Consider the following 24,555-nt stretch of genomic DNA (forward strand, 5'->3'; position numbering starts at 1 on the left):
GAGCAACCTGATCTGGTTGAAGATGTCCCTGCCCATGGCAAGGGGGTTGGACTAGGTGACCTTTAAAGGTCCCTTCCAACCCAAACTATTCTGTGATTCTATGTCCCTTGCACAGCCCAGTATTTTATATGATAAAATATAAAAGAGGTTGAATCTTTACAAGTAAGTCTTTATCTACAAGTGTCTACTGCTGTCTGGTTCCACAGAAGTAGCACTGGGTGAGATCTCAGGGAAAAGATGGGGGAAGAAAACAGGCATAAAGATGTGCCACCCTTCCCAGAGAGTCTGGGCGAAACCCCAGACAGAACCGTTTTCCTGCACCTCCAGTTTGGCCAAACTCTCTCATAACCGACACCTCCTACTTCAATATTACAAGAAGTCATCAGAATAGATGAGTGCAAAGAATTTCATCCTTAAGAAACAAATCCAGACAATGGTTGGATTGTTCACACATAAGGGTGTTCCATAAAATTTTAGAATTAGGTCAGTTTTTACTGGTTTAGGGCTTGGTCCTCAGAAGTACCCCTTACGTAGCGCAACAAATAAAACGTTCGTGGTAGTGACAAACTTCAGTTTCACCAGCAAACTTTTATTTTGACTATAAAGTGTGTAAAACTTTTAAAAAGAAAAAAAACCCAACTGATAACAATGAAAATATTATTTTCCATATGCAACGCATAACATAATGAATCAAAAGAAGCAAAAAAACCCCAACATTTAAATACAAGTGTGAAGTGCTTTAAAAAATAGAGTCTGAAAAATGCACAGAATTCCACAATGGAAAGAAACTCATGTAGGAGAGAAAACATTCATCTGTAAAAACCAAATAAGAATCATTACAATCAAACAAATTCAACACTGAGGGTCAATTCAATGCAGAATCTGTATAAGTGGATAGCTTAAGATTGTGACAGATTTTCTGCCTTCAAGCTGACTCGTGAGTTTTAACTTAAAATACAGAACTGAAGAATAAATCCTCAGGCCCATTATAAGTCGGTACGGGACACATTGGTTAATCTAAGTATTTACCAATTCCAAATCTTGTGCAAGAGCGGAAGAATTTTATCTGAAGAATGGTAGACCGTATACCAAAAAATCTCAGGAACTGAATTTTAGTAACAGCACATTCAAGTAAATAAAGATTTGGAAAATAAAGACAGGATTATGAATTTAAAAGAAAGGCGTATCAACTATGGTGATACAAAAAAAATAGTGCTAGTTTAAATAAATATATTTAGAAGGCACAAAGCAAAGAGATTGAGAGGTTTCACAAGCCACTGACAGCGTGTTACCCATTCTAACCAGACGCTCCCGGAATCTCGGCGAAGTCCCGAGTAAATCTTGTTCTCATCTCTTTCCGGTTCAACATTATAAAATGCTATGAGATTTTTTGAACAAAAGACTAATGAGAATCACTTTTACCCATCAGGATCTCTGCCGCCACTCCTAATTCTCGAGGTTGAACTGCACTGTGATAAATACATATTTTAGCTGCCCAATTACTTGACTTAATTGTAGGCAGGAACCAAGAGAAAAGTGTTTAACAACTGTCCTCACAATGATCACCAATTCTTCACAATCCAATCTGGTATTTTAAAATGGTGACTGCAATGCTTTCCCTACTAGGCTGCTAACAAGTATTAGTAACACTGCTGCCAAATACTGCACTAAGATACTTATATATATGTATGTGTGTGTTATACATACATAGTTTATATATGTGTGTATATATATAAGAAGTTTTCTGCTACAGCCACCACTGGGTTCGAGCAACCAGGTACAAACTGTGAATATTTCACAAAGGCCAAAGTGTCTCTCTAGCCAAAGGAGAAGTGATGGCTCTAGAGGCACAAGCTGGAGCACCCAAGTGAGGCAAGAAAGGAAGGCACGGGAGGATTCTGCTCGATTTTGCTTCCCTGAATACCCTAGTTGTGACGGGAGTTTACACAGAGCCAAACACGTATCTGCAACTAAAATTTGCTCTTCCTTCAAAAAGGGAAAGCGCCAACAGATGGTACTTTCAAGGTTACTTGAAAGAGAGAGAAAACAAGAAACCGAGTCCCTTAGTTTCAGAGACAACAGTGTTGGTTCCTCCCAGCAGAGCCTAGCAGTTGTGCTCCACGTACAAACACACGCTGCATTTTTGCAAATGTTTTTAAATTGCTTAGGTAATTGGGTGAAATGTCTTTGCTTGACCTGTTCATCACTATATTCTTATTTGGTCATGTAGTTTCTGGTTCCTTTACGCTTAAAATGCAGTCACTGCGTCTCCTTTGCTCACAGATCACAGGTAAAGAAGAAATGTCTTTATTTTGTAGGGCACGTTACTCCCATCTGATTTGTTACGGCTTCAGTTTTATTTCCCTCCCCTCAGCCCTGTTCTGTTTTGCTTGCTGTGTATGCATTCAAAAGGGCTAGTAAAACTGTGGCAGCTTAGACAACAGATGAAGCAAACTTGCTGAAGCCACTATGAAATTTGAAGAAAGAAAATCATGTTAGTGGTCAAATTATTACCTAGCATCCTTTAAAATGCCATTGATCTGGGAGTTCTCTTTTTTCTCCTGGGAGAGTTAGGCAGCAAGAGAACAATGAAAATACCTAAAGTTACCTATCGCACATTCAGACAGGAAAGTTATCTGCATCTGATTCAGAGATTACATTAACTTCCATAAATTTTATATCTATATATTTTTTTTATATATATATATATATATGTGTATATATGTAAGGCCAAGGTTTTTCACTTTTTTTTTTCCCTCCAGACTGTGGAGCCCTAAGTTTCACCAACCCACAGGAAGCACAAGCCTGACCGCAGTGTGGTCAAAAGCAACCCCCCCGCCCCGAATTCAGCCAGCCCAGGCTTGCAGCCGTGGTGCCGAATGCTCCCCAGGGCTCGCTGTGGTGGCTTTGTGCCTCTCCTTTCTCTCGTTCGCAGTCGCATCCTCCCCCTTGTGATTTGACACAGAAGGAAAGGTTGTCATTTCTGACAGAACCACATACAGAAAGTACGTAAAACATTTCCATTTCCATCCAGAATCCCATTTCAGATGTAAATGGCTACATAATAACGTAAAAAGCAATTTTCTATCCACTTAATACATTTCCATTGAACCGAACCTTAAATGCTGCAAACCAAAAATATAATGGAGGAAAGAAGCAACCAGTCGGCACGTACTGTGATTCACTCAGTGACAGCTGCGTATCATTCAGAAATGAAAGAAAATAATGAAAGAAGGTATGTCATTGAAAATCCTTCAAATATATTGACTGGAGACAGAATATATTTACACTGAAACTTCAGTAAATAATTAAATGCATTCGTGTTTGTAGAACAGTAGACTCGGAGATAAAACTGCTAAAAGACATGCAGACTACATTCTTAGCTACAAACTTATTTTGGTCTAGAATCTGTGACGTTTGTTAGCAGTTAATATTTGGAAACCACATTTCCCTAAGGTATTGTGAGGCTTGAGTTTTCCCCTTAAACACCAAGCAAGGCAAGGTCACGGTTAAACTTCTCCGTGGCCTACACCCACCTACACGTATGCAGATGGATTTAAACATCCAACCAGTACAATCTAGTTGTAGTGGACATAACAGATTTCAAGGAAAATTTACATGACTCAGTACATCCAGAATCTAACAAAAACACAATTAAAAAAAACCCCAAACCAACTTTGTTTTGATTCCTGAGATACTTCTCATGTTCCAACATGGCACGTTAGAGCAGCAGTTCTACTGCATTGGTAAAATGCAAGGTTAGGGGGTGGCTTGGCGTAGTATATTTGGGGAAACAAGTTTATAAAATGCTAGTTTAGCCCGTGGGATTTTTACAGGACTTTTATGTAAACATTACAGAAAAAGAAGAAAAAAAATGAGTGTATGCTGACATGAAAAACAATATTTCACCCTTGTGAAAAAGAAGAAGCGCCAAAATATTTTGCATGATTATCCATTAATTTAAAAAATATGCTTATTTAACAAAGCTGTGCATATCTAACACCTGTCATAATCCACAATCATAAAACATAAAGGGAGGATGGATGATACAATCAATCCTGTTTCCATATCACAGTGCTCTTTTAGCATTGAAACCAAATCCAGTTTAAGACAAAAATATTGGTTCTTAAAACATTACTAAGTAGGCTGCACTGTTACTTGACCGTACAAAGTACGCTGCTGTAATTTTTATTAACTGTAGCGGACTCCCTGCTCCCCTAGAGACAAACACCATTACAGTGGACATAAATGATGCCTGAAAGCGGGATACTGCATGTTCTTCTGTAAAGTGTGTATGTACAAAACACAAATAGAATCTAAGCAACAATACCTGAAAATAATTATCCAAGAAAGGCAGTATCTCTGCAAATACTACCATGCAAAAATCAATGGATTGGGGGGGGAAAATCACACAAGGAAAAAAAAAAGGGGGGGGGGGGGGGGGGGGAAGTCAGGCTCAAGAACAAAATCAGAAACACTGACTCTTGTGCCGAGTCTGTGCAGCACCGGGTCATTTCTCGCGCTGCTGAGCGAGTTCAGCCTGGGCTTTATCCTTTGTACTGAACAGAAGTTTTGAACTCCACCGTGTGGACAAAAAGAGGTATGTTGCAGCCTCAGGAAAGTTTCCCTCTTACCAAGTTTATTACTTTCCTTAGGCAAACTGAGTAGTTCGTACATAGCTATTTGAAGAAAATCCCAACATGTTCTTAGCAGATGATAACGCAGCTTGCCATAAAATATAATAGTCTGACCCTGAACTAGAACAATGCTTAGAAAGCTTTTAAGAAAGGTTTAAAACATTTTGTCAAAGATATTTCAGGTCAAAGTCCTGTTGTAAGTAAACATTCCCAAATCAGAAAAATTATCTTGCGCTACTGGAAAAAATAATCCTCCGTGTTTAGTTCCTTGCAATGCGTACTGCAGCACAGACTGCTCAAAACAGATAGGAAACTGATAAAGCAAATTGCAAAACAGATTAACATCACTCTGCCCTCCCCGGCCCCCTTCCCAAAAACTAAGACAACATCAGCCTGAAACTGCAAAGAAATTTCAGGGGCCAAACCTGAAAACCATGCAGAAGCACGTTTCCAGCTACATTCGGCTTTCAATTCTAAAAATATAGAGTAGGAGCAAACCAGCGTGAAGTAAAGTTAAGCTGGGATTAACTCTGTTCTACCCCAGTGAAGAACGTGGGGTAGTTCTTTAAAAGGTATTGAGATAGCCCGTATAACAAAATACCCGTTTTCTCGTGTGAGAAAATTAGCGTGGGCTTTTAGCAAAATAAAAAATAACGCAACAAGATAGTTACCAAAGCTACCGGCAAACAAATTCAAAGTGTTCAAATTCATTTTAAAAAGACCTTTAGATTTGAGCCTATAAAAAGAAAAAGGCATCTGTAGGAAACGTAGATGAAAAAATAAAACTTCTTCAAATATAAAAAGTGTTCTGCTTTCTGATAAGTTCAAGTAAATTAACATACAGCAATTGCATCTGGCAAATAACAGATGCTTGGTTTCAGCTAGCTAGAAGCCCCAAAATATACACATACCATTAATGCGGCGCAATAGTCTTACGAACAGCCTTCCAGGACGGGGGCTGCTTGGAAACCTCTCAGTCACGCGGATACTCTTTACAAGACAGCACCCTTTTTGATATTATCACAGAAAATCAAGTTTAAAATTAACTTAGGAAGTAAAAAAATATTTAGATTTTTACATATATTGGAATTACTAAAGAAGTAAAAAGAAATCAATGAAAAAAATGTTCATGCAAGATACCTGACCAGCAGTTCATTTGACTGAATGGAAAACAGTATGCGGGGCCTGGTCCTCCGGTGGGGTATGTACACACCGATACATACATTGGTGCCAGGCTCCTGGCTTTACCCGCTGGGCTGGCAGACCTGTGGCCCAGACAGCAGCAGGTGCCTCGGGACAGACAGGCGCTCGCTTTCAAGCCGCCTCGCCAGTTCCCAGCGTTCGCACAGCTACGGCGCTCCGAGGACCAGATCTGGAAAGGCGGTCGATACCACAGCGCAAACCAAGACGTGCTCCATGGGCACAGGAGGTCTGGAACGGGAGCAGCACGTTCTGACCTAAGCACAGGCGGGACCACTTGTTCCAAATGCACCTTCACCCCCAGCGGGACGGGCGCCACCGCCCGCAGAGCAGAGGACACGCTGGCCTGGAGAAGGGGCAGTTACTGCCTCCGAGGGACAGCGAGGGAGGAGCAGAAAGGGAGGCCTGAGGACTGCGGTTCGCCTGCGGGCTTTGACCCGTCCATCCCCATCCTCACGAGGGACAGGCAAAGCACCCTGACCCCCCCAAGGGGTCGCCAGCTGTAGGGTGTATTATAGCTCGCAGATTCCCTTCAGGGGATGGTTTCATGGTACGCCACAGGTTTCTGCCACCCTCCTTCCTGCTGCCCTCTCCTGTTCCAGGTGTTTACTCTCAGCCTTCAATCTCTGTGTTTACATAAACATGGCTCTGGTGCCAAGCACCTTCTTCCCTCCAAACGCCTAACCGATCAGCACATTAAGTGGCACTCTGAGGCTGCTCTTAGGGTGTGCTTTCTCTCTCAGAAAGCGTGGCTAAGGCTTGCCTGTGCTCCCCAGCTACCCAGGTTAACTCTATTACCTCTTGCTCTGGTCTGGGTACAAGTGGTAGGAACTCTATTCAGAACAAATGCTGATGCGTTTTGTTTTTTTAAAAGACTCCCACCATTCATTCCTTACTGTTTTTAAGGAAAAGCCAGAAGTCAGCCAGATTAGTCTCACAACAGCTTCTCTGGAACCAGCACTTCCAATTTGGGAACGCTTCCCTGGCGGCTCAGTACTGCTCAAGCACAGAGATCACCAAAACCGCTTACCAGCCTGAAATGGGAGCAAACGACTGGCTTCCTAATGGTGGGGCAAGAGCCCTCACTGCTGCTTTTGTACTATGGGTTTATTTTGAGGTTGTGGGTTATAGCTGTCCATGTTCTCTCAATGGCACCTTCACTTTCCGTTGCACCGTAGCGAATTCCTTAGGACTAATCTAGGATCATCTCTTTCCTAATAATCAGGAGTGAAACTTCACCCACCCTCCTCCCTCCTTTTCAGAATCAGCCTCTGTATGACTGATTTTCTTCATCTTTTCTTTTGCTCAACCCTTTGAGCTCTATAGGATTTACACTTTGTTCTGTTTTGTTCTTCATTGACAATGTCTGGTCCTGAAGCATTTACTCAATGCCTGCAAACTGCGTGCAGTCATGCTCTCTGTAGTACACCTTCCCAAGGAGGCTTTCGTAATTTTTCTGAATTTCTCTTGAGCTCAACTTTTTGCAGCCAGTTATTAGGACCTGTGAGTTTTACGTTCTACTGTTTCCACGTTCTTCTCAAGTTTATTTTGGCACACAGTTATTGCCGGAGGAAGAGGAAAACTGTGCCATCTGTAAGATTATAGAGGTTTGCGAAGTTCCTTCTTTGACTGTCTCACTGTGTACCCACCACCTCTGCTCTAAAGCAAGAGGTTGTCTTTGCTGTAAGCAGACGTCACGGCAGAGTAGCTTGGCTACAGGCAGTGGTACTACACTTACTAACTCCACGTTGACGGTTAGAAGACGTGCCAGTTCTCAGCTAGGAACACCACCACCAGCCCCTAAGGGTTTAATATCTGGAGTATACGTAACCATAACTAAACAAACGTACAAGCCCTCAGTTGGGACAACATCCAGTCAGGCGAGATGCTCCTCGGGGCTACACCTGGCGAATTTCCAGTCAGTCTGAAGCTAAATGTTGGATGGGGTTAGAGAGACCATAAACGCATCTTCGTTTCCTTCTTCAACATCTAGGAAGTGACTGAAACGGTGGGTAGCGTTCGTGGTGCGTGACAGGGACCTGGTTCAGAAGGTGTGCCGGAGCCTCCTCGATGTGAATGTTTAGTCTAAACAGAGTTCAGAGCGCTCCAGCTCAGGTCCTGCATTCGCCATGAGGGGGTACACTTTAAAACTTCAGAACTGCATTTTCTCCACTTAAACTTCACCACCAGCAAGAAAAATAAAGCCAGCTTACATACTGAGGCATACATACTGTCTCAAGTTATAATAAAATATCTTTTGTTTGAAGAAAGAAGCTTATGAAAATTATTTGGGCTTATTTTCTCCTCTAAGCAAAATAAATATGAGAAACATAACACATGGAATGCACTCTGGAAAATATATGTCATCATTTCATAATTCGACACTGCAAATAACATAGAAAAAGGCTCAATTCTGTGCCTTATAAATAATCTATATACCATGCAGTGTCGAGGGGAAAAAAAATGCACCAAGTATTTCAAAGATTAAATTAACTTATTGAGAGGAGTGAAAAGTGACTGTGAACCCAGGTGTCTATGGGAGAGGGTTTTTATTTCCCGCTGGTGCGTGACCGAGCCTGTGATACGTGGTAATAGCAATCTGCCGGATTGCATCTTCCGTTGGGTCCAGGTGGCCCCTGCGGTCCGGGTGAGCCTGGTGTTCCCGGTGGGCCTGGCAGGCCAGTAGCTGGTAAAACAAAGCTAGAATTAGCAGAGTCCTCGCCAGAGCGCGTGCAGTGCCCCGTGTTTCATCACTGACAGTCAGCTGCACGCCAGCTCATCTGCGAGAAGGCAGGTGGGTCTGACCTCATTCTACGACCAAGCTTGGGAGGAAAGGCATGGGTGTAAAACCGGTGTGAAAACCAGGAGAAAGGCCTGTTAGTTCATAAATAACAATAGCAGAAATAAATCTGGAGACTTGTACCTGCAGGGCCGGGTGGTCCAGGGTTACCGGGCAGTCCAATTCCAGGCTCGCCTCTTTCCCCTTTCTGTCCTCTATAACCTACACAGAATAAAGATATGAAAATAAGAGTGTTCTCTCATTATAAACAGTGATCTTCCATATATCTTGTTGACAGGAAATTATCAAGACAAATGTAATTGGGAAAACACATGCTCACTTCTTTTTCCGAGACTGGTATTTTTTTCTGAGAGAGCTCTTATGTTTATAAGTTCCTTCTGGAAAATATGAGCATTTCTAGCAGTAACTGTTGCATCCTCTCCCAGAGGACTCTCGCTATGTTCACTAGCCAGACCTTTCTCTGAGATTTTAAGTTACCTCTTCCTGAAGTTCCTCTAATAACGAACCAAATGTATATTCTGCTCCAGTGTTACCTGTTCAATGAAGTGATGTAAAGCACCAACCCAAAGGCCATCTGGAGTCTGACCAGCCCTTCTCTGATAGCCCACAAACTGAGCGAGACTTCACCCTCTCCACTCTACATAAATCCTTATGTCTTCACTTTTTAGACTGTTAACTGGTAGTTGTATGCTTAGATATTTCCCTGTATGTGAGAGAAGACCCACTCCCCCTCCAGCGTTACACAGCTGCCCTTACATGGAGTGAGGCGTCCTTAGAGCTTGTGCAGATTTCGGGTTCTAGCATGCAAGGCCTACTTTGACCCAAGTGGCTGCATATTGTTAACAAGGTGTGACTACTAATTATACTTTGAGTATTTGTGTCCGTTTTCCTCACAGGCCACAGCTTTGTATTTATCTAAATAGCTTCCCTCTTCCCAAGTGCTGCAACTCATGTCCAACGCCTGTTTCTTTTTCCTTGAACTGTTTGTAAAAAGTTTTATCAGTTGGAAACACTGGCTACTTTAGAGCAGAGGATTCGTGGCTATCGGTATAACATTTTGCTTAATATTTCAAGTTAAGAATCCATCTACAAATGTACCTTTTCTGTTTAGACCATGTAGGACAGGGGATGAAGGCATTTTTAAAGGAACAAGTGTGATACCTGCCACAAGCCCTTACTTTAAAAGGGATTATAAGGAAACCCTCTTCCCTCCCCAACACCTCAGACATTGGCAGATAAGGTGACAGATGTTGAAGATTAATTTGCCAACTTCTGGTCACATTTGGAATTAAATTTGTTCTGCTTCAGGGACCAGTATATTTCCAGTGTCGCGTATGCCATACAATAAACTTCCTCTTGTGAAGAGCTGTAACTTAGTTTGAATTAAAAGAGAAGAGTCACGGCTGATCAGTCAACATAGTGATATCAATCCACCTGATGTCTCATGAAGATTAATGGGCACTGGCAGACGGATGGCAAAGGTTGTCTTGTCAGTGTACTGCAGTCTGTGGCAACACTGGTACTTTACAGGACAATCCAGAAGGAAACTATTGTCAGTGCTGTGGGTACCAATTCAGGGTTGTTACGACAGACACAATGCAGTAGGAATGGTACACAGAGTATTCAAGCTTTCCATTAAACACAAGCTCATTATGCACCTCGGTAGAAAGTCTATTATCCGTTGCAATCATTCTAGGTTTCAAAACAGAGCATCAATTATCTTTCTCTTCTCTCGGCACCCCAACAAGGAAATTACAGTGAGGCAAAAACGTTAGAAAATGCATGCAGAGTGACATGCATAACATAACAAAAGGAAATCAACTGTTCAAAAGCTCACAGAGAAACAAACAATATTAATCATGCATTCTGGTCACTGAGTTGTGTTAAGCAGAATTGTACAAGGCATATAAGCACACAAGCTATAAAGACTCAGAAAAGGGAATATGCAGGTGTTGTATTCAACTGTGAATCTTGATTTTGCTCTTTAATGACCATAGTAGTATTTGTAACTACATCAAGTTGGTTTGCTCTGAAAATCTTGTGTAACGCATAGTAGTTGCTACTGTTTGAGAAGCTCAATCATACAACCACAGGATCTATTACATTTCCTATTTATTATATATATCTCTATGTTTCTTAATTTACAATAGATAGTTACAGTACATTTCTCACTACAAATCCAGTTAATTGTAATTTTGCAAAGCAGTGCTGCCACTAATCATTTGTTTTGCATTTCTTTAGTTATGGGGAAAAGAGAGAAATCACATTTACGATGTATCACATTTACAGGCTCCATGATAACCATTACTGTAGGTATCTGAGACATCATAATTGAAAAGGGACTGAGATAGACTGAAAGATCCTGTAAACATCACTGGAATTCAAGACAATAAGGAAAAAAAAAACAAACCCCACAATAGGACAAAGGGAAGCCTGCCAATGCAAATATACGATCCGGGGTAGTGTAAACCACTATTGGCTGTATCTGAATACACATGCAAAGGTGTAGTTTGTACACAGTGGCAGGTAAGTTCTGTTGACACTGAAGTTTAATAAAAAACTCCTAGATACCTTTTCTAAAAATAAGGCTTTATTTAACAGGGTGTAAGCATATTAGTAAACAGGGATATATGTAAACAGTCCGAACAATGCAATTTGTAATTCTGGCAGGAAAATATTTGATTTTTAATGAGGTATATTTTGCTCAGAAGTAGGGCCATGATTACACTTCTAGAGGATAATATCACCTTCTCTCTGAGCTTAAAGTGACAAACTCATACACAGTCAAAGGAAAATATTACCATATACGTAAATCAGATTTTGATTTATTGTTTTTAACATAAAGGCACATATAAGATACTGTCTATTTTTACTGGTAGAATTCAATTCCAGTAAGAGGTGCCTGCTTAATTCAAAAGGCAACTGCTTTAGCAAAGCCTTTCACTCGGGTTCCAGAAGTTTTGCTAGGATTTCTGCAACCCAAAAGTTGTGGTATGTAAACATGTACCCAACGTGGGTAGTACGGTAAACACGCGGTAGCAGTATGTAGCAAGTATGTGTTCAACCGGATAAGCTTTCTTCTGCTCATAGATGAGTGGTGATGGCTAAAATACAGCTCTCGGTTTGGTGCTCTCCACAAACACCACAGTCAGAAGCATCGCTACCGCAACACCCTTAGCTCTACTTGGAAACGATGCAAGTTCACCTCAATGAACTTGGAGGTAAAAGGTTCTCTCATTTAAACAGATCCAAAAGGTATTCCACCTATATCATGGAGACCCTCTTCTAGCTGCATGGATAATGCAGCATCTGGAACTAGCATGTCAAGTATCTAGAGAAATCTGAGGTTCTTTAACACAAATATGAGGCAAACACATTACCATGACAAGGAACAACGAGACCGAAGTATCCACTGTGTTTTACTGTGCAAATACTCTGCGTTCTTAAAAACAAACAACTGCAAAGCAACAGGAAGGGTGCTGAGAGCAAGCCCTCTCATCCAGCCTCCAGTGTATATTCTGAATTCCTTCTGTGTCTTACAGCCCTCTCAGCTGAGAGGTAGTAACTGAGTTTCAGATCAAAGTAAAACAGGTTAACTTCACCCTCCGCAGCAAAGAACAGTTTACAGGAGGTAATGCTTGAAACCAGTGCAGCTATTTTGGAAGAGTGACCGTGTCTGGACAACATCCACTACAATGGGTTCCTGATGTCAGCCAAGGTTTCTAGCTGCTCCCACCATGCAAATTAATAGTAAGAGAGAGAAATTTTACAACAGAAATCAGCAATAAAGATAAGAGTTTTGACTGTTCATCACATGGTATTTTTCTTCCCTGAGCTGTGATGCCTGATTCCTCCAGGCTACCATGAGTTACGAGAACCTATAAAAAACTCTTAATTTGATAGAAAGAGTGAAGTTTAACTATGATGAAACCTTCTTCTCTCTATTGAGAGAAAATCAATAGTCATATTAACGTCAAGGATAATATGCATCTCTGGATTGCAAAATTATCCCAAGGTGAATTTGGTCTAATGGACCAAAATTCACTTTCTATTATAGTTTTAAAAATCCAGTTAAGTCAGTGGAATTAATTGAGCTAGATCCGCTAACACACGACAATCTGACTGACTTCGCAAATGCATGACATTGCGATAGCTTGTCAAGAAAGTCTTGAAATAAACCTCCTGTTTCTCTACGAGACATTAGCATCCTTTAAAATGCATACAGAGTAAACAAGTTCCTCTGCTCCCCCTTAAGCAGATGCTGTACATTTCACTGGTAACACTGCCTCACAGTATCAGCTTGCTGGTGCATATGTCATAGGTTATTTTTTTTTAAATGAAGATAGATATATATATATAAAACCCAAAAACCTTCCAATCACTATTATACGAAGTGTGTTTACATACCAATTGCATATTTCATAATTTATGTTGCAGTTCTTTCTTGTTTTTTGTTTGCATGCTATATTTTTACTGAAATCACCATATAAAATCAAAATTATTTGTACCTGAACCACTGGGAAGTACCTGAGGTACACTATGAACAAATTTGCTGAAGGCCAGCAGGTATCCGGACTTCATTAGAAATGAATGACTCTATGCCCAAGAGTCTAGCAATTCCTTCAATACACTTTTTGAACGCCATGTCTACACTTCCAAAAGTTAGTATCTATGTTTTCTGCTTCTGGGACTAACCCCTACCTATTGGTTTGCCGTGCAGAAGGAGGCTCTGGTGGAATCTGGCCGGGTCAGGCCAGACCAGTTCCTGGGGGAACTGGCACCATACTCGAGGCGTACAGAGGGACCCCAGCGAAGCCGTAAGTCAAGCACCTCCTTGGGCAGACGGTAACTCCCGCCCATCCCGCCGGCTGGCTCTAGCAGGCTCTCTGCTCAGCACGCAGCATCGCAAACTGCTCTGGAGGTGTTTGTAGAGGTCCTGTTAATTGCTCTCCAACAGTATCTACTTCTTTTCACTGGCTCTATGGGACAAGTTACTGTTTCATTCCGCCAGCCCAAATGTATATCACTATACACAGCAAAACCTTGGAGTTGGCAATTTGAGCTACAACCAAGTGAGAATTATAATAAGGAATATCTGGCAGTCAATACCAAATATCCTCTCCAATGCACATTATGACTTGGGCATACGTGCACACAGCATGCTACCTTGATGGTCTGAGCCACACATGCACGTAACATGCTTCTCGAAGAAGTCTTGTCTGCTGTGTCTTTTATGGCTGAAAATAAACTGGAATACGGAAGGATACTTTTCAATCTGCTCAGAGATTTGAGTTTCTTTTTACTGTTGGCACAAAACAATAACATGCACAGGCACAACTGGGAAAGGCATGAAAGGTATTTGTAAGTGTGCTTCTCTCACGGGACTCTCTCTTACTCAGTGTAAAAAGGAGGCAAGACAAGTTTTTGGTTTTCTTTCCTTGGAAATATAATTTCATATATCTTTTGAGGTATCAGAGAAGTAAATGTTTCTCTCTTAGCTTACCTTTTACTAATCAAAAAAGAGTATTAAGCATATCAGTAAAATAAATGGAAATCCTGCGTACATGGGGCACTACTTTTACTTAAGCATAAGGCATGAAAAAGCAGCTTTATTTTTTTTTTTCAAACATAGCTATCATCTTTAGTCTTGATGCTGACTAGCTGGAAATGAAGCCTAGTACAACGTTCCACTTCCCAAAAGCATCTGAGACTATCCACCACATACATCATCATTGAACAATCTGGCACTGACATAAAGTTGACTGTTTACAGTGATCTGAATCTTTAGGTAATGATGAAGCCAGTGTTGTAAGATTCTAAGCCTTTTACTGTTTTCCTTGATCCTTTATTCTTGTTCTTCTCATTCTGAGCTCATCACATTTTTCAAGCTTCTGTCAGGGGTTTGCGCTTATCAATGTTAGTAAGTCTTTATTCTTCTGATAGCTTTAGGATCCACACATCTTCAGCTTTGCTCTCATGTTCTTCATTCCAGTCTGACTTGCTCTGACTCCAGAGCAGACCAAACTAACAAAAGATAATAAAGAACTACCTACAGATAAACTGCAAATTACATATTACCCACCCACAAAATATTATTCATTGACAAATTCTTTTTTCCTTTTATTCTGTTCTCCTCTTCCTTTTAATCTCTGAGAGGCTGACTCTACAGTCTCTCTACAATGAGCCTGGATCCCTTGAAGCTAATTTTGCAGTGAAAAGACAGTTCAGTGAAACGAGAGTCCTATATTGTCCAAATGCATTGCAATGTACAAATTACCGTTTGGGGTATACTGAAAAGCTGATTACCCTGAAACTGATTTGTGAAAACAGATTACTTCACTGTAAGAAGAATTCATGTGGTAATATTTCAGTTTTCACTGCTTCTTAAAGAATAATATTTGCCTTCAGTTTTTCCTCCCCTGTGTTGCCTCAGGATCAGAGCTGACAGCACTCAGACTTTGAGATCATATTTTGTTTCTTAAATAAGATAGTCTCTCAATGTGGAACAGGATCTAAATAGTTACATTAGAGTGCTGGCATAGCTTTTCTTCCTTGTTAAAGTATTTTGGAGAAAAAAAACACCTGTTACAGTGGTCTAGAAATCTGTCAGCTTTAGATATCTGTCAGTAATTAACTTTATCACTTATTAGAATAAAATGCACTGATTAGGAGTTTTTAATCAGTAAAGTCCACACATTTACTATGGGTTAATATTTAGATCTAGTCTGGAAAAACATAAGTACAGTTTTAAAAGTTAATCATTAGGAAGCTAGATAGGTAATCCTGGCTTATTTAATAATCATTAGCAAGTGTATGAAGATTTCAAGATACAATTCATGGGAACATTTTTTGGAATTCCTACCTTGAACTCCACGATCTCCGGGTGGTCCTGGCAAACCATCCTTTCCTGGTGGCCCTGGTAACCCATCTTTTCCTGGGGGCCCTGGTTTTCCATGGGCTTGGGAGGCAAGCATTGCAGCAGGCAGCTTCAGCTGGGATACAAACTGAGCCATCCTTTCTTCATTAACAAAGGACACAAGAAAAGGTGGGTAAGAAATCTGCTAGCAAAATACGGGAAAATAAATAAATCCCAAAGTCCCAGCTGAAGTAAGTTTCTGGAAGTAAGGTGTTTAATCCTTCTAAATGTCAAGGTATTAAATGCTCCTGTAAGTACTGAGGCCTTCAGTTCCAACTCAGACTCATGTCTGAGTCTCTACCCTTTGAAATAATCTGAACGAATTTGTACTAAAGTTTTGATCACTACTCTCTCTTACTAATGTATTCCAATTATTTCAAATGACTTCTGACTCCTGTTAAAATACGTGAACACAGAATAATTAGTACTTAACACCCCTATGAAGGGCTACCTTATATGTTTGTAACTCGTATTAAGTTGCAAAGTAGAGCTTAAATACTGTGGACAGTTCTTGGAATGTGCTGAAACCCTGAAAACAGTTGTGAAAAAACCTGTAAGTGCTCAGCAAACGTTATTAATTGCAGAGATTTCAGCATGAACTGTTCATGCTGGTGGAATAAAGTGCACTTGGTAACATTTCAGTGCTCCTTAGAGGTAGGCAAAATAGGTACTAACCTTGAATCTGTCTCATTTATAGTGGATTAAAAAACCTAAATAAGCATTCCACAATTTAGCAGGTATTTACTGTGGTGGAGTTTTAAGATTCGAGAAAAAAATTAGAGTAAAGAGAAGAGTGGGTATCAAAGAAAAAATAAGCAAGGTGATACAAAATAGGCAAAGTGAAACAAAGCCAAAAATAGAAGATCTGTGGGAACACTAGTGAGGTGTAGAAAACGGAATAGCTATAAAGACAAAAACCAATATTCCCTGTAGGCAGGACACCTTTTAATACTTTCTTTTTATGAATAGGCTAAATACTTGTGTCGTGGTTTAACCTCAGTTGGCAACTAAGCACCACGCAGCCACTCGCTCACTCCCCCCCACCCGGTGGGATGGGGGAGAGAACTGGAAGAGCACAAGTGAGAAAAACTCATGGGTTGAGATAAAAACAGTTTAATAATTGAAATAAAATGATAATAATATGATGATGATAATAATAACACACAAAGCAAGTGATGCACAGTACAATTGCTCACCACCCGCCGACCGATGCCCAGCCAGTCCCCGAGCAGCGGCCCCCCCGGCCAGCTTCCCCCAATTTATGTACTGAGCATGACGTCACATGGTATGGAATGTCCCTTTGGCCAGTTTGGCTGTGCCCCCTCCCACCTTCTTGTGCACCTGCAGCCTTCTCAGTCGGTAGAGCATGGGAAACTAAAAAGTCCTTGGCTAGTGTAAGCATTACCTAGCAACAACTAAAACATCAGTGCTATCAACTTTGTTCTGGTCCTAAATCCAAAACACAGCACTGTACCAGCTACTAGGAAGGAAATTAACTCTATCCCTGCCGAAACCAGGACAACTTGTTACCATTCCATTTGAAGGGGAAAAGGAGGTAACTTCAGCCAACAAACTGCTCTTGAAATACATAGTAGGTTGAACTCCTAAGGGCTAGCAGTCTGGGGAAGGGTGAAAATACACAAAATCATAGCCTTGTTATAAAGTGAAAAACTGCCTGAACAGTTTAAAAAGTCTCAAACTTCATATGATTTCTTTTATCTCTAAAAGAGAAAAGGTTTTGTATCCACAAATATTAATGACAAAATAGCTAAGCATATTGCAGACATAAGAAATGCATTTTGCAATGGAAGAGAAGCTACTGTGAAGAGGTGCTCGAGCAGAAGCTTGTTTGAGACACCTACCTGAGTCACAGCTTTTCAACCCTGACTAAGAAACCGCTGGGGAGGAAAAATATTTCCTTTTCAGAGTAAGGAAACACCTAAGAAAGCTTACATAGTACAAAGGCCTTGCCTGAATCTGGTACTTGCCTAAAACCATGCCAGAAGACGGTGGTCTGCAAGGGAGCTTTGGAGCTCAGCAGGGATGTTTGCTGAAAATGCACAGCAGTTTAGACCTGCACGACTGAAAGCGGTCAAGCCGTTCTTTCGTTTAGATAAGTCATCCACTAAGCGGCCAAAATAATTAGATATTTCTGTTCTCCCCACTTTAATAAATCTTCAATGTCTTAATGATACGTTGTAGATACATATGTATCTGCAATGATATATGATACATATATGTATCTACAATGATACATACATATGTTTGATATTATGATTTGGAGCGAACTACCTTTTAATGCTAATCTTTTACATAAGGAAATACTCTGGTTATAATTTACAATTGTTCGAACATAATTATATTAAGTAGACTTAACAGTTAAACATAGCTACAGCAACAAGGCAGCTGCTAAGTTAGATGACATGTAAAGAAATGTATATAAAGGCTGAACTGACGTAAAACATTTAGAACAGAATTTAAGATTTACTTTTAGTTGTATAATACTTCATTTTCTTACCTTCAAAAACCTTAAGAACCTCTTGTTTGATATATTTTTTTATTTCTTCAAGTGAAACAGTATCAGCCTGATGAGGGAAAAAAAAAAGGTGATATGTATCAGAAGAAACATACAGAGGGCACTTTATGATGCTACAAAATTTAAAAAATGCTGAAATTAGCATTAAAAATGTAAAGCTTTCACCAAAAATTAAATATTTTAATATATTTGTGTTATTTACTGAACTGCAAAGGCCACTTTATTGCAAATACATTATATTATAAAGACCACTAATACCATGAAGTGGAAGAGGCACTCCCAACTGCCAAGATGACCAGCATGTTATATGTATGGAAATTAATTTGCATAAGACAGTAAGGATGTCCAGTGACACCGCTATGCTTTACTTGACTTGCATAGCATTTGCCAGCTTCTTACCCCCTCTAAGGACTAACTGCTTTGATGCACAGCTGACCAACTAAAACTGCATCACAGGACGAATAACTTCACTGAAAAAGTTTTTTAGAGCTTTACCCCACTTGATTGAGGGTAAAAAGAACCCAAAACATGGATGTGTGCCTGTGTGCACATGGAGACAAACCAAGATATCTACAACTGACGCAGCATTTCATTGTCTTTTTAAATGCTGATTTTCTTTTTATTAAGAATCATTTTTGTCTGCCTCCTTTTCTTTCTCAGTTGCAAAGACTTACACTTTAGCTCTTAAGCTTATGGAAAACTTGAAAATTAACAGTATTGAATAGCCATATTGATTTGTCAGGAGCTAAAGAAATAAGTAAGTAAAGTTTATCCATAGCATATGTTTAAAAAAAAAATTAAAATAACTGCTTGATCACCTGGGTATATTTTTTCCCACCTCTTAACTGAATACTGAAATTATCTCAGAGATATCTTAGTTTTTCTGATACTGTGGTATTGCTTGCTTGAATTTCCACTGCTCAGCACATGCTACCTCCACATCATCTGAATTCACAAGCAACCAAGAAAAACTTGTATTTACTTACTGGAAACCCTGGGGGTCCTGGTGAACCCGGGGGACCTTGATGACCTGGTGATCCTGGATAGCCTCTGTCTCCCGGTGGCCCAATAGGACCCACATCCCCCTTTTCTCCTGATGGGCCAGGTTTCCCTCGTTCGCCTTGTGGACCTTTGTCCCCTGGAATACCCTGATCCCCCTGTATAAAATAAAAGCAGAAAGAAAACCATTGCACACAGTGGAACAAACTAGGAAAAGTCACCCAAGAATGCTAAAGAGAAAATTCTTCCCTGTTCAGAAATACATTTTATGAGTCATGCAGGGAAGCTGATTTTACAGGCTAACCCTTGTCTCTGAAAACAGAGCAAGTAACGTTTTGTTTTCTTACACTTTTAATGTTGAAGTCAACGACAAAAAAAAATAGCTTGACTCTGTAACCCACTTTCCAAGGACAGAACTTGGGTGCAGAAAGTTTATAGCCCTTACACAAGGATCTAGAAATGTCAAATACGGCATAGGTAGAATCTAGGTGCTGAAACTTCCCCAGGCACAAGGCATCAGGCTTTTTTCTGTAACTTTTCCTCGAAGCCTAATACTTTATTTCTGCATATACACAACATTTCAGTTAATCAAAGAAACAACAAATATACAAATACATTTGTAATGAGTGAATTCCTTGCAAACAAAATAAATTAAAGGTCAATGTTCTGGCCAGCAACAGCTTCCATCATGGCTGAGATGGCATTTACATTTGTTTTATTTGTGAGGAATTAGATCCTTTAGAGTGACTTAATGTATTAGCTATTAGTTCACTGAACTACAGCTGTGGTGCAGAGTGCCGCAAGTCACACGTTCGGATTGTTAATGAACAGCTGGCAGTTCCTAAGGGTCACTGACTGCCCTTGCTGCATCACTTAAGCTAATGGTAGGCTCCACCATAAGCAGCAAACAGCACCAAGAATTGACTACGTCATTACTAGATACATCCAGAATCTACATTTATGAGGGGTGAATGAATGGAATTAACTGCATTCTTAATCTACAGCAAGTGCTGGTAAACTGTATTCAGATCTGAAACATTATTGACCGATAAACCAATAGAAGTGTAGTTGTATTCTTAAGTCATATTTACATGACATATAAAGATTGAAAAAGAAAGAAAGAAAGGTAAGGATGCAAGTAGGAGGTTGTGTAACATTTTTATCACCTATCTGTCTTCCAATCTGTATGATTTCCAGTGAGTTAGAGCTTATTACCGAGTATAACTAAGCTTCACTACAAAGACCACTGTAACTTGTGATGTTTTATTGCATTAACAGAAACCATAATGCATTCCCAATTGGAGTTTAAATTGCCCTCAGTAAGAGTGCAGAGGCTCTGAACTCTGAAAGTCTACCACAAGAAAAAAAAGAAGTGTCAAAATCTGAGACCTCATCATTTCACACCTGTAATTTTAACCTCTGTGGTGGGTTGACCTTGGCTGCCTGTCAGGTACCCACCCAGCCGCTCTCTCACTCCCCCTCCTCAACAAGACAGGGGGAGAAAATGAGATGATAAGCTTGTGAGTCAAGATAAGGACAGGGAGATTGCTGACCAATTACCATCAGGGGAAAACAGACTGAACTTGGGGAAGATTAATTTAATTTATTGCGAATTAATAACAGAGCAGGATAGTGAGACCTTCCCCTCAAACCACCCCCTTTCTTCCCAGGCTCAACTTCACTCCTCACTCTTCTACCTCCTCCCCCCAAGCGGTGCAGGGGAATGGGGAATGGGGGTTGCAGTCAGTCCTTAACCATTTCTGCTGCTCCTTCCTTCTCACATTCTTCTCCTGCTCCAGTGTGGGGTCCTTCCCACGGGATACAGTCCTTCATGAACTGCTCCAGCGTGGGTCCTTTCCATGGGCTGTAGTTCTTCAGGAATGGACTGCTCCAGTGTGGGTCCCCCATGGGACACAGTTCCTGCCTGAAAACCCGCTCCCGTGTGGGCTCCTCTCCATGGACTGCAGGTCCTGCCAAGAGCCTGCTCCAGTGTGGGCTCTCCATGGGCTGCAGCTTCCTTCAGGGCATATCCACCTGCTCCAGCATGGGGTCCTCCACGGGCTGCAGGTGGATATCTGCTCCACTGTGGTCTTCCATGGACTGCAGGGGGACAGCCTGCTTCACCATGATCTTCTCCACAGGCTGCAAGGGAATCTCTGCTCTGGTGCCTGGAGCACCTCCTCCCCTCCTTCTTCACCGACCTTGGTGTCTGCAGAGTTCTCTCTCTCATGTTTTCTCACTCCTCTCTCCCAGCTGTTGCACAGCATTTTTTACCCTTTCTATCACACAGGCAGTTACCAACATCACTCCTGGGCTCAGCTTTGGCCAGCAGCAGGTCTCTCTTGGAGCCAGCTGGCATTGGCTCTGTCTGACGTGGGGGCGGCTCCTGGGGGCTTCTCACAGACGCCACCCCTGCAGCCCCCGTTACCAAAACCTTGCCACGTAAACCCAATACAATCTGTCAAACTGCTAACATGATCACATAGTCATGGAAGTCAGGGAAGTCAGCGTGCCATGGAAACAATCTCAGTGTGATTACGTTTATTATGTTTCTCTTAAAAGACCCATCCTGCCAATACTGCAGATGTCTGACTTCCAATTTTAGTTTCTGGGCATTAATACTTTGGGCAAAACTCTAAATATGCAGCATATGAATGATTTCCAACAAACACATAGCTAATTTAGCTATTCAGTAGAAAAAAGACAAGATATTATGTGATACACAAAAGACACCCGTAACCCTTGTCAAAGACTCTCAAATTTTCAACAGTCGATGGGAGCAGGAAAGGGAGCATATGTGCATTGGGGGAAGTGGAAGAGTAATGTTCTGATGGAAGAGGTGTACCTTTTCAGGTTTCTATAAATTTTAAGATTTATAGGAAAAAGTGTTCTGCCCTGCATACAGCTATTGTATCAGGACGTGTATTGCAACACCTTGAGAAATTCAGGGCAGAGGAAGGATTCTGACTGAGAAGCAGAACTTTTGCAGTCTGCAGGGAAGAGGCTCTTTTGGGGCCTTAACAAAATTTTTGCATCCAACCTCCACCTCCTACTTCACTCATATCGACCAGAAACATTATAAAATTGAAGAACAACAACTGTTCTACCATATGTTATTGCAAAACTTGAAAGAGGTATAGCCTTTAATATAATTTTTAGTTTAGTCACTTTTTTGGAGATGGAAGTCCAGTATAGGGAGACACTGAACACACCACTTTGTCTGATAGTGCTTTCAAATGAGACCACGCACCCATGCATGCACCCACATATATAAAAAAAAGCTGTCTGAAGATTACTATACTTACAAGAAGCCTTCATTAAAAACATATTTAAGGCAAACTATACATATATAATTTCTCAGGTTTATAACCCTGCAGAGTAGGTATGGATAGCTATTCTACTAGAAATAAAGAAAAATGCAGGTTTCTCTAAGGCCATGGTGCTATGGCAGTGTGAAGCTGATCCTGGAATTGTTTTTCTTCTAAATGATTCCCATTTTACAGGCTGCCAATGTGTAGAAGGCAGATCAAATACTACAGCCACTTTTCAAACACACATTTTTTAAACTGCCTCCAGTGTTTTCTTTGTGTTTGGAAGAAGCTCCTTGTAAAAACTCATAAAACTAGGTCATATCTTCCTCCACATTCCTCTTTAAAACTCTCCTTTGTACAATTCACTATGAATTGTACAAAAAACAGGGTAGGACATTTGCGTTTTGCGATCTCTGCCTCCAGTGCTGATTTATTCAGTCCTCCTCCTTTCTAGTGTTCTCCCATCTCTTGCATTTAATCCTGTACTAAATCCTGTGCAGAAGGAGCTATTGTTTTGCCTGGGTTTCTACATGCTCTAGTCCAGCGGGCTCCTGGTCTGTGATCAAGGTATGCAGATAATAGCAATAAATGAGCCAGCCACCAGTACTTTAATCTGTTGTTGAAATGACTTGAAAGGCGTATTTCTGGTTGGTATAAACCACGTTTTCAACTGGTTTGTCACTCAGTTTATAAAGTAGTAATAACAGCAGTGTTTAATCACTCAAAGGATGTATAGGATTATTTCAGCCCAGGTGACTTCTTCCTTCTTAAAACAGACTCTACAAGGATATACTTATATGAGACATGAAAACCTCAAGAGTTTTATTCTGTCCTTCCAATTTTGATACTTCTCTTTTCTGTAATTGCAACAGCTGGTCTCAAACTGAAGGAGTACGCTGTACAGCAGTCATAATAATGGCTGCAAGAAAACCTTGACTTTGTGTTATTTTCTGTAATCACTGCAATCTCTCTCACAGATGCAGGTCTGTAATACTTGATCCAGAGCCAAAAAAAAAAAAAAAATCAACTCCAATTCCCCTACTGATCTCTTATCCAAGATGCAGACTTGTGCTGTGTATTTCACTGTTATTTCTTAGGCAAATCTCCCCTTGTTTTCAACAAACCTTTTATTTTCCTGCAGAATTGTAAGGAACAACTGACAGCTTTCTGAAAACTGTATTCAGATACTGCATTGGGCATATTTATAGCTTTCCTGTTATAAAAGGTTGTGAGAGATTTTGATTATCACTTGAGACAAAAATACTTCTGGAAACTGATTTATGTTTTAACATGTATCTATATATTTCTTCTATTTATATATATGTGCGTGTGTGTGTGTATATATTTATTTACTTATTTTACTCTGTACAGAGAGAGCTAGATCGTGACGTGTTTGCCAGTGGTCCCAGAAGCGAGAGCAGATTCAGGCACCTGTGACCTCTCTGAGAGCAAGCATATATCCATATTTCCATCTATAGCTACATGTACATATGTGTATGTATGTACTCTGTCACTGATGAGACTGGAATAAATACAGCCTCTGCTCTTACCCTGAAGCTTCCCAAGTTTCACTCTGATGAAGCAAGCTAAGGCTGTGTCTCTGTCTCTCACAGACTTTTTCAACATCCTCCTCCCTGTCAGCATGTTTCAAGGTCATGCACTTACAGGTCCAGCCTCCTCTTTTGGCTGCATGTGTATAGTACTATTTGCAGGGCATTCAGGTAGGTTGATGCTGAGAAGGTCAAGGCTGAGCGGTGTAATGCAGTACACAGTAGACGGTACAATAAGAAGGTTCTTACACTTTATTTGTGTCCTTAAAGGCAGAAACACAACATTGCAAACTGTTAATTTTCGTAAGGGACAATTATTGTAATAATGGTTAAAATCTCATGTTTCCACAGTGTCATAAAGCAGCATTTCCTTTTCCAGATTACACAGGGGGGTGCTTTTCTGATTCATCAAATAAATGTGGCATCAATTGGATTAGGACATCAGGGCTTTAGCAATGTTATAACAAGAGCAGAGTATGCGCTAGGATTTTCTTTGCTCTAGCAAAATAAAGATCATCTCTCACCTCCCGTAATGATTCCTGTCCACCATGATGTTGTTACCATGAACAGAACTGTCTAAACATTTTGGGCAGCAGTAAAGTATTG

The 24,555-nt window shown here is 40.6% G+C and overlaps 2 protein-coding genes across 2 annotated transcripts in view; one reads left to right on the forward strand and one right to left on the reverse strand.

The window, feature by feature from the left end:
• COL9A1 (collagen, type IX, alpha 1) overlaps window positions 1-1,251 on the forward strand; it is an 80,537-nt gene extending 79,286 nt beyond the window's left edge. Inside the window, exon 38 of the mRNA XM_009333246.1 lies at window positions 1,239-1,251. The gene's annotated coding sequence lies outside the window, so the exon portion shown is untranslated. The remainder of the gene's footprint in view (window positions 1-1,238) is intronic.
• Window positions 1,252-8,386: 7,135 nt separating this feature from the next.
• COL19A1 (collagen, type XIX, alpha 1) overlaps window positions 8,387-24,555 on the reverse strand; it is a 211,374-nt gene continuing 195,205 nt past the window's right edge. The window contains exons 45-49 of the mRNA XM_009333160.1: window positions 19,076-19,246; window positions 18,072-18,138; window positions 15,500-15,655; window positions 8,761-8,838; window positions 8,387-8,523 (exon numbers count right to left, since the gene is read on the reverse strand). Of these exons, the coding sequence (XP_009331435.1) occupies window positions 8,387-8,523; window positions 8,761-8,838; window positions 15,500-15,655; window positions 18,072-18,138; window positions 19,076-19,246 (609 nt within the window). The remainder of the gene's footprint in view (window positions 8,524-8,760; window positions 8,839-15,499; window positions 15,656-18,071; window positions 18,139-19,075; window positions 19,247-24,555) is intronic.

This window comes from Pygoscelis adeliae, unplaced genomic scaffold (assembly GCF_000699105.1).
Source record: "Pygoscelis adeliae isolate BGI_AS28 unplaced genomic scaffold, ASM69910v1 Scaffold57, whole genome shotgun sequence".
NCBI lineage: Eukaryota > Metazoa > Chordata > Aves > Sphenisciformes > Spheniscidae > Pygoscelis > Pygoscelis adeliae.